The 10534-nt window shown below is 34.0% G+C and overlaps 2 protein-coding genes across 2 annotated transcripts; one reads left to right on the top strand and one right to left on the bottom strand.

Annotated features, from left to right (window-relative positions):
- Positions 1-2669: 2669 nt before the first annotated feature.
- Positions 2670-3867, top strand: LOC142630261 (non-specific lipid transfer protein GPI-anchored 10). Its single transcript, XM_075804242.1, has 3 exons — positions 2670-3053; positions 3235-3330; positions 3486-3867. The coding sequence occupies exons 1-3, from the start codon at positions 2699-2701 to the stop codon at positions 3635-3637; spliced, it is 603 nt and encodes a 200-aa protein (XP_075660357.1). The 5' UTR covers positions 2670-2698; the 3' UTR covers positions 3638-3867.
- A 966-nt stretch (positions 3868-4833) lies between these two features.
- On the bottom strand, positions 4834-6913 carry LOC142632142 (uncharacterized). Its single transcript, XM_075806558.1, has 2 exons — positions 6353-6913; positions 4834-5224 (listed from the first exon to the last, which is right to left on the bottom strand). Exons 1-2 carry the CDS (start codon positions 6809-6811, stop codon positions 5051-5053), a joined length of 633 nt encoding a protein of 210 aa, XP_075662673.1. The 5' UTR covers positions 6812-6913; the 3' UTR covers positions 4834-5050.
- Between the last annotated feature and the right edge of the window lie 3621 nt (positions 6914-10534).

Raw genomic sequence — 10534 nt, 5'->3', positions numbered from 1 at the left:
TTCATTTTGGAAGCACATAACGAGCATTAATTTGGAGTCTGTTTAGATAGAATTTATTGTTAAAAATTGAAAACACTGTAGTAGAATAATTTTTAAATGTGTGCATAATGCTATGGGACTTATTTTTATTTTTTTTTCTGAATAAAGTGTTTGTAGGTCTCATGAACAGTGCGTGAACAGTAACTTTGTCTCTCGCACAATGTAATCACGTGCATGAACAGTATCGGTTATTGTTCATAAATAGTAGCTGTAATAGTGAAACTTATAGTGCAAAAAAAAAAAAAAAAAAAGAAGAAGAAGAAGAAGAAGTAAACGCAAACTCAAAACGCAAACATCTATTCAAACACTCACTTAATGGAAAGTTGAAGACATAGGACTAAAAAGAATAAATCAAAATTTACATACTTAAATTCAATTTTTTGGACAAAAATTATAGGATTAAAATAATTTGTAATTTAGCCTTAACAACATGGTAGGGTCACGAGGTTGATACGTTGTGTCCAATTGGTTTCTTGTTTCTTTAACAAGTTGCCTCGAGTCTCCCCCAATACAGACACGGACTCCTCACCTCAACGCATACTTTTTCCTCAACTAGGAAAACTCAAGAGTTTAGAGGAAGATAATGATAAAGAAAGTAATACTTTTTCCTTGAATTGTGATTCTTATTAATTTTCTACTAAAGAGAGGATTGGTAAATGGAGTACAACTAGAGGGAAAAATTGGAAATCAGATTCTTGGGTAGCAGTGAGGGTTTTTGGGCTTCAATAAGCGTGTGGTCTTTAGTGCAGTGGTGATATGGCGATGGACACTAGCAATGAGGCTTGGTTGTGGTACTCATAGGATTGAAAGGCGTAGGCTGAATTTTTGATATAAACTATAAGATTATTGATTTGGGTAAATTTTGATTCTGGTCTTGATTTTTAATTAAAATCTCTATATGATTTTGTTAGTGTAGGATTGAAGACTTGGTACGAACTTGTGCTGGAGGTGATCTCGCGATAAGTAGGGATCAAGTGTCGTGGCTGTATGGTGGTGCAAAATGGGAGAAAAAAGGATTAAATAATAATAATAATAATAAGAAAACAAAACTTAAAAAGAGTTATATTATTATTATTATTATTATTTTGTGTGTGTGGATAAAACAGTGGTTTTAACACATTAGAACTACCATTGCACACCATTTGGCGCAATAGGGGTTTAAACTTCCAGAAAAGGGTTTCACACGCATATACAGTTAAATTAGATTAGACTAAAATTTCTATCTTGTATAAAAAATAAAAAACAATAGAATTGTTTTGATAAATAAAGATATCATTGAAGGAGGGAGGGAGAACATGTCACAACAAATAAACATATTTATAGAAGCATACTTAGCAAGAACATGAGCTTAGTTATAATAAGATGCAAAATGAGAAGAATGTTAGATGATCGTTATTTTGCAATGAACCCTAAGTAAGGTATATATGGAAAGAGTTTAAATTCAATAAGAGTTTGATATAAAACCCCTTACTTACACCCTCTAATCCCACCATGCCCCATCAGGGTTTCGCAAATGAATAAATAAAGACTACCACACACAATACTTCATGTTTAATTTCCTAATTTAGAAAATCAAAACCCATCAACTGTCTAGCCTCCAACTCGTCATAAAACATAAATAAAGATACCACCGCACACCCTTGGTGCGATAGTCATTTTACAAGTATAAGTGCTTGTGGAGTGTGAGGGGCAAGGGCCAGAGTTCAAATCTCCAAGAGGAGCTTCACACACATATACACTTAGATTAGGCTAGAGTAGAATTTTATCTTGAATAAAAAAAATAAAAAATAAAAAGACTACCACACATAATAAATCGCCTTTAATTTCCTAATTTATACCCTCAAATTATGTTGTAAGGTTATTTATTTATTCATTTTTTTTTTGAGAAACACACACACACATATATATATATATATATATAGGGAAATATGAATGAGATAAGAGAATATACTCACATTTCAACACCAAAATGTTGTAAGGTTATTAGATACATGCTTTCCATCACAATCCTTAAAAGGACCAATCAAATTCAATTAGATTTAATTTCGTGCACGTTCATGTTTACATTGAAATCAAAATTTTCCCTGGAGAAGACATTGAAATCAATTTTGAACCAATTCAAATCATTCTTTTAAACGATTTGATAACAATCATTAAGCGTCACATGTGAAATGACCACCTGGCCCCTGCATTTCATACTGACCAATTATGATATGTATTTTTACCTTGAGGTAAAAATATGGATTTCACAATCATGTGAATGGACAATTTTACCTATTGGTCTTATTTACTTAAAAAAAGAAGTTTTTCTTGAACTTGAGAAATGGGTTACAAAATCATAGGTTTGAAATCGTTCTTAAAAGCAATGAAAGAATAATACATGTCTTATCCGTTTGTCAGTCAAAAATGAGCTACAAGAAGATAAGTTTTGTAATTACACATCAGATTTTGGGCTCTAATTTTCTAATTACAAGTGTCATTTCTTGAGCTTAGAAAGTTAGAAGTACAGCTTGTTAGTTATGTACCTGTGAGAGAAGAGAACAAGAAGTGCATGTAGAATAACACACACCATGCATGTAGCAACTCACACTCAAACTATGCACTTTCATCTATTTTAGACACTTTTGGCCACACTAATGTCTCTAAGCAAGAAAACACCATGGCTTCTCTTCACTCTCAAACTCCTATTGCCTTCCCCACCCTGATTCTACTCCTTTTCATTTCCTTCCTAACCACCATCCTTTCCCAAGATCCCAGCTCCTCAAGCCCCTCCATAGCCCAATGTGCACCACGCCTGATTCCCCTGACCCCTTGTGCATCATTTGTGCAGGGCACAGCCCAGTCACCAGGACCTATGTGCTGCACCAACCTCAAGCAACTCTACAGCCAGGAACCCCATTGCCTCTGCCTCTTGCTTAATGGCACTACCTTGAGCTCTTTCCCTATTAACACCACACTTGCTTTGGAGCTTCCTGTTCTTTGCAGCCTTCAAGCTAACATCTCTACTTGTTCAGGTATAAACCATCGCAAAGCTGTGTTATAATCCAGAATTTGTGTCCCACCCCATCTCCTGGCTAGAGTGATCTCTGTTTATATAACTGCACATTGTATATGATTATGCTAGCAGATTGTGGGATTTATTGATTTTCTTCTAATACATGTTTCTTTTCTTATGTACTTTTTTTTCTGGTTAAGGAATAAATGTGCCTTCTAATCCACCCGATTCTCAAGTTTCCCTTGGGACAAACACCAACTCTACTCTGGGGAGTAATGCAAACTCGACTGTTGCTGGTATGCATACAATATTTAATACTAACATCTTTGTAGTTTAGAAATTGATTTGACCATCCATTATGGTTGGCATTTCCAATCAGAAATTTTAGTTGTCTGCTGTTTAATTTCTACGTTGCTTTTTTCATAATCCTCTGCTACTATTGGAGTTTCAGCTTCTCCAGTGGTTCAAGTAGCACCCAGAACCAACATTACGGGATTAGGCTTTGGCAGAAGCACCAGCACCAGTACCAAATTGAAGACGGATGTTGATTTTGCACTTGTGACGACTATGGCAGCTTTTCTGTTGACAAAATTATTGTATTGAGGTGTTTATGAAATCTTGGTGTCTAGGATTGAAGACATGTTTACTACCCTTATTAGAAATGGTTTTTTATTTGTATTTGGATGCTATCATATATTTCGTTGGAATAAAATTACAATAGTTTATGGTTATAACGGGTTGCTTGGAAGAATGCTATAGGCATTTTCAAGCTGGAGTGCCTTTTCTAAAAAAAAAAAAGAAGAAGACATATTTAAGTGCCAATTAACAAAAATCAGTTTGTAGAGATTAGGGACGGACCTACTAGGGGTGGGAGGGGAGGGGAGGGGGGGGCACCCCCCAAGCCCCAAAATTTTGGAAAAATTTAGATAGTATATAGGATGAACAAAAAATCCCCAATTCACTAATATCATAATTCAATAATTCATAACAAAAAAAATTCTCATAGAAAAAAAAAATTCCCTTAGGGGTTACAACAATTTATGATTTTTTAATTGATTTATAAACTATGGGAAAGTGAATTACAATATTTCTATTTTTTTCAAAAGATAAAATGCCAAAATTATTTTAGAAGCCAATATTAGTGACATAGCATTGCCAACTCTTAATATTGATATCCCAATTTTTTAAAATCCTCAAACAAAGTTTTGTAAAACTTCATTAGTGTGATTTTCAGTTGCATCCAAAAATATGAGATTATCGTATTGGTGAGTTGGTCAACATGATAAAATCAACATATTAATTCTAATTACCCAAAATCTGGAGATCTGAAGTCCTCTTCTTTTTTTCTTCTTCTTCGAAAAAGGTTAGAATATCATGTTGTAACTTTCAACTTTTTGGTTTATATTATATCCTTCTTGACTTAAATATGTAGGTAATAAAGTGCAATTTTTTGTCTACCATGATTTTTTTTTTTTTAATAAACCATGTCACATGAAATTTTTTTGGTTCATGCTTTGGCTCACCCTAGATTCAAATCCTGGTTCCGTCCCTGTTAGAGATCACTTTGGTGGTTATCGAGGTTCTCATGGAAATCTTTGGTGTGTCAAACTAAATAGCTACCTGCCAAATTGCATGTCCTACTACCAGGTCTCAATCTTCAAAAGATTAACGTATATCAGAAAGCAATATACAACCCCTGCTTTCGACTAAAAGTTTTTCTGTTTACATGATGTTTCAACCAGGAAATTTGACTATCACAGGAAGTTACCCAAAACCAAATCTCAGAACCTTGGTAAAAGGACATGAAAACAGCAGAGATCGTATCAATAGATGTTTCAACAATTTGTTTGTAAACTCAATGCATACTACCAAAGTTTTCTGTATCAAATCTCAAAGTTACAACTTATATGCAGGAAATTTACCTACTAAGCTTGATGCCCTCAGGTGGAATGTTTCTTTGTCTACAATTATATCATATCCCAGAAGTAAACCTTGTTTTCACTCACTATAGAGATACTATTCCAAACTAGGAGCCACCTCTGTTGGGTTGGACTCAAACACATCTGAGGTTGATGCATCTGGTTCTTCCAAAAGCTCTCGAGATTGAATTGATTCTTTGTATGCAGGAGTCTCCTTAAAATCTGTTGCCCCTTCATTGTACGTAGCCACAGCAACCCCACATGCAATTAGCTGTCAAGAAAAAAGTGCAAAATATAAGCCTTGATGGTCATAAGAAGCTACCTCCTCAAGTCAAATTAGAATGTGCATAATAAGTAAAAATCTTGAAAATTCATTTGAATCAGCATTACATAAAGATCATAAAGCTCAGTATTTGTTCTCTCAGTACAAAATTAAAGCTTCTCAACCTTCACATGTACAAAGGCTTCTGAATTTTCATACAAGGATAAAACAACAAGGCTTAATATAGATACTTCGGTACTCTTTAATTTTCTTTGTTAAGTCAAGACGAGGAAATAAAGAAATCCCAAAATTGTAGCCTTCAACATTATTATTAACAAATATCTCCAACCATAAATATAATTTGGAACAATCTTGTGTCATTCTTATTGATATATATAGTTTCTTAATCCATTCATTCACTTAAGCAATCCTGCTAGATCCATATACCCTCATTAACCCTTAATTTATTCACTCATTCATTTATCAGAATCATTTGTTCAAATACCATGACAATTTACCACTTACCCTAAAAGCCTAAGTTGATGGGAAAAGATGAATCTTGGCATTTAATCAATATTCTAACGTAGTAAGAGCCATCTGTTTGGATGAAAAGAGCACCTATGTGGTAGTACAAAATTAACCCTTTCAATGCCATGATATCTTCTTCATCCCAGCTTCAGTAACATAAAATTTCAAACAAATTAAGTTGATTGACCTTTTGTACACCTTCTCTAGGACTTTCAAAGTTGGGGCTGTGCCAATTGGACGTGACAAATAAATTAACCTGTCTTTTATAGTTGGAGTCACAAAGAGGGGTGGTGGTGGAGAAGGAGAAGTGTTTTGGAAAGGGAACTATAAGAGGATCGTGTCACTTTCGATGCAGTAAGGTTGCTTTCTTTATATCTACAATTCATTCTCAGTCTCAATGAGCTCAACTTTTTCATGTTTATCATACTAACATTAATTTTCCAACTCAACAAGATTCTATCGAAGTCAAACAACATAGCATCGAGTATAACTAAAACCCCATCATTCAAAAGTATGAAAAACATATATAAAAACAAACTAAGAAACAAGAAAATCAAGCAACGAAACCACAGGAACAAGAAGAAATGAAGGAAAACAAAAGAAGAATACCGCAAAAACGATGCCGAAAGCCCACAAGTACTGAACAAAGAAACCAAAAGCATCCCACTGAGGTCCTTCCCAGAAGTCAGGCTTGTCACCCGGAAGCTCTGGCAACACATATCCATCAGCAGCAGCAACAGCACCATCTTCAAAAGAACCAACAGCACCACCTTCAATACTGTTAAACTTACTGTCCTCCAAGTCATTACGTTGCTTTTTTTCATCTTGGTCTTTGGTTGTGGTGTTGCCCCTCCGGTTATTGCCGTCGAGGCGTCCGGTTCTGGAGGAAAATTTCTTGGCTGAGACTATGTGGAGAGTGGTGGTGGTGGTTCTGGTTGAGGGTGGGAAGAGGAGGTGGCGCTTGATGGGGAGGAGGGTGAAGGGGTGTTTGGTGGGGTTGCTGTAGAGGATTCCACCTCTACTACTGCCACAACCAACACCACCACCGTTGGCTATGGTTAGAGTCATTGTTGAGTGAGTGATGAGAGAGTTTGTGGAGTGTTTTTTACTGGCTGTGAGTTGGGATAAGGTATCAGAGAAGAATCAAGATATGTATCTGTGTTTTTGTGATCCGTTTACGGGTCCAGTACTTGGAATCCGAGTCTTGCCTCTACCCAGTTTTGTTCAATTATTGGGCCTTCCTGCTTTGGCCCAATTTTTGTTACAAAATCTTCTTACTAATTTGCTTTTGGAAAATAAAAACCATGGAAGAGGAGAAGAGGTGTTAATGGACCCATCTCAGTTACAATTATTAGCCCAATGGGTAATGATATGAGGCAAAAAAATTACATTATTGTGAACAAACGCAGTCCCAACAAAGAAGGAAAGTAAGAGTGGATGTAATAATGATAAATGATTAAATGGAGACTAAAAAAAAAATATCTAGGGGCCGAAAGGGAGCAACTTGCAAGGTTTCACAATTTGACTTGGAATCAGCCTTAAAAATCAACATATTTCAGCTTGAGTTTATTGGCCAACTTAAGGAATCAAAAAAAATTGACAGGTAAAAAACTCTCTTTTATTTAATTGAGGAGAAAAGCAAGAGGATAAAAAATGTAACTTATATAAATTTACTATTATGTTCTTATTACATTAAATAAGGAAATAATTACTTATTATCAATAAAAATTAATATAATTACACCTTATAAAAATTAACACATTACACCTTATAAAAATTAACACACTACACATATTATATTGTTTTACTTTTATTTGTTATTATATTTGTTATTTTTTTTAATTATAAAACAATGGAAAAAAAGGAGTACAAATTCAACGTTGAACAAGTAGGAAAGAAAGAAAGAAAGAAAGAAAGAAGGAAGATGAAAAAGAAAGAATAAGAAACAAGTGGGAAATGAAATCAATAAAAAAGAAAAAGAAATAGAACATAAAAGAACATAGCATTTTTTTTTGAGTAAAAAAAAGAACATAGCACCGGTGTAGGACCGTAGGTGGCTGGAAAGAAATAAAAAGATGAAAGGACACAAATATCATAGAGAAGTATATTATAATTGATGGTAAGTAAAAGGCTCAAGCAAAATTACTTTTATTTTTTCTTCAAATTGGTTTTTGGTAGACAGAGAAAACTCATTGGCCCACCAAAAATTCGCATACTTTTCTCTTCTTACCAAACAACTTCAAATCTTATTTTATCTCATTTCTTTTCTATTATTCCCATTTCACCTTCAACCAAAAGCTCCCTAAGATCTAAGGAGACATCATGAACACAAGTGAGTGTATCTTGAGAACCAGATGGGATAGAGGGGATTTTGATTTTTGAGTATGTTGGTGATTGTGTTGCTATCAAACAATTTAGAAAGTAAAGAGTGATCCCAAGCTGAATCAAATTCGTTTTTTAACTTAAAAACCAATTTCTATTACGAGAGATGACTCCTAAATGAGGAGTAAAACAAGATTAGGGGAAAAAATAATCCAAGGATCCTCCCAAATATTAATATCAAGACTAGAATTGATACAATAGTAAGCGCTTTTTTTAATCACTGATTTTGTTTTCCGTGTCCCTTTTCCATAACCAAGAGCTTTGAATGCACAAACGAAACTTAAGAAAAGGTTTGCCCTTCAAGTATATTGATTTGAGGACTTAAACCCAAGCTCTATCAAATTTGATGCTAAAGACCAACCTAATTTGGGTGGGATAGCCAAATTTGTACCTTCCATCTTTCTAATTCCCAAATCCCTACAATCCTTAATTTGACCGGCTTTAGAGCAAGATATAGGACAATATGCGTGTGAATGCTTATTAAGATCTCACTACGAAAGGTGGTAATATGTTTTGGACTTTTGGTTTTGGCATCTATGTTTGTCAAATTTAATAAATTTGGGTGGTGTTTATTATTCACACCTTGTTTCAGTACATTTTAAGAGTGTGTGTAAATTTGTGTGTAGCAGAATGTGTGTAATTAGTAGTATTTACTTACCACCGTACACTTTTGGCATGATGGTTATTCTACAAGCACATAATTCTTGTGGGATGTAAGGGCAAAGACCGGAATTCAAATCTCCAAGAGGAAACTTTACACACATATACATTTAGAATTTGTTAGAGTAGAATTTCTGTCTTATATAAATTTAAAAAAAAAAAAAAAAGAGTAGAATATACTCAATTTAATACTATCTTCGAAAAGTTTATTTATTAATTGATGTCTTATGTAAGATCTTTGTTTTTTTCTTTTCTTTTTTAAAGATTTGCCTACGAAGAAAAATAATTCCATTGTATTTCTAACCTTTCATCAAAACGTTCTTATGTTTATCCAATCTAAATCTTTGCCCCAAATTGACAAGTTCCATTATGTATTTCTAACCTTCCATCAAAATCCAAAACTTTCCCTCTTTTGACAAGATGCTAAATCGTAGGTGCTTACGGGTGTAGCAACACAATCTTTTTCAATGGTTTAGGTAAACCATCTTTAATAAGCTATAAATGTGAGCACCTGTAATTCAAATTTGCTGACACATTGTTTGCATTCTTGGAGTTTCTTTCTTTAAACCTTTCCCAAAGAAGAAGGAAACTGCTATAGGGAGGTTAGTACGTTTCCGAAGTTTGTGGCTCAGTAAGGAATGTAATCCAGTCAAAGACAGGAAGGGCACCAACTCGGCTTGTTATTCCTCTAATAAAAATGTTTGAATTGATTTTATCCACAACATCATCAACAACCCAAAAAAAGAAAAAGAACATGTTTGAATTCAGGGGAGCCTAGAATTTTCTAGTCCCCCTCTTAAGGCACCAACTTTCCTCGTCATTGTTCTAATCAACACGTTTGAATTTAGGGTAGCTTAGAATTTTCTAACCCCCCTTCATTTTAGGGTTGATTATGTCATTCCTGTAAAAATTTCCTTACTATATCAAAGAAAATAAAGAGAATCACATATTGATCCCAAATCTGCAAATTTTTTTTTGTTTATACTTAAATCATGGAGAAGTGTTACATTTACAATATTTTAACAATAAATCTAAAATGGTAATTTGTCATTAGTTCCAATTTAAATTCATAACTGAAATTATTTTTTTGTCTACAATCTGTTATTTAACATTTGTTATAAAAATGTTGTGTATGTGCCATTTTTCTTTATCTTACTACACTAACATGAACTAAGAGATTCGTTTTTTACCATTTGTCCACTAAGAGATTCGTTTAAAAGATAACAATTATTTTACAGTCTGCTTGCATTCAGTTGTCCAATGAGTCTCATCTTTAGTCTTAGTACTAAGAATAATGTCATCTTCGTTTATCAACAAAAAAAAAAAAAGAATAATGTCATCTTCACCTTTTTTTTTTTTTAATATATAAATTTAAAAAGCTTTTACACATGCGGGTAAGAGGTTGTCTAATCGCATTGTCCACAAAAAAGATTTGGTGTGGACAAGGCTTACCAAGTTACCTTGCATGAATAATCTCCTAATTCAGAACACAAAAATGATGTCCAACTATGTCCAAAAAAAGAAAAAATTTGGGACCCATTCTACATTCATGGGGGACAATAACTAGAAGGTAAGATTCTTGCCCATGAGCTAAGTAATTTTTCCAATCTCGTCCAGGATGGTAGCATCTCCATTTGAGCCTCAACTAGGACAATGTTTACAGTTAAGGAACAATATGTGTCAATCACCAAGGCTATAAATTTCATTGTTTCTTCACCAAGAAAGAGATTATCCAGCCTATAAATTCTT

The sequence above is a fragment of the Castanea sativa genome, chromosome 4, assembly GCF_040712315.1.
Source record: "Castanea sativa cultivar Marrone di Chiusa Pesio chromosome 4, ASM4071231v1".
Lineage (NCBI taxonomy): Eukaryota > Viridiplantae > Streptophyta > Magnoliopsida > Fagales > Fagaceae > Castanea > Castanea sativa.
Note: the sequence above shows the minus strand (reverse complement) of the source record. Positions and strands in the feature narration are given on the sequence as shown.

What these genes read in the sequence shown, in the direction of transcription:
- LOC142632142 (XM_075806558.1), bottom strand. Translation starts at nt 6,811, where the DNA reads ATGACTCTAACCATAGCCAACGGTGGTGGTGTTGGTTGTGGCAGTAGT. An exon ending in CTTTCGGCATCGTTTTTGCG is followed by an intron (nt 5,225 to 6,352) that starts GTATTCTTCTTT and finishes TTTTCTTGACAG; the next exon opens with CTAATTGCATGTGGGGTTGC.
- LOC142630261 (XM_075804242.1), top strand. Translation starts at nt 2,699, where the DNA reads ATGGCTTCTCTTCACTCTCAAACTCCTATTGCCTTCCCCACCCTGATT. An exon ending in TAACATCTCTACTTGTTCAG is followed by an intron (nt 3,054 to 3,234) that starts GTATAAACCATC and finishes TTTCTGGTTAAG; the next exon opens with GAATAAATGTGCCTTCTAAT. An exon ending in TGCAAACTCGACTGTTGCTG is followed by an intron (nt 3,331 to 3,485) that starts GTATGCATACAA and finishes TTGGAGTTTCAG; the next exon opens with CTTCTCCAGTGGTTCAAGTA.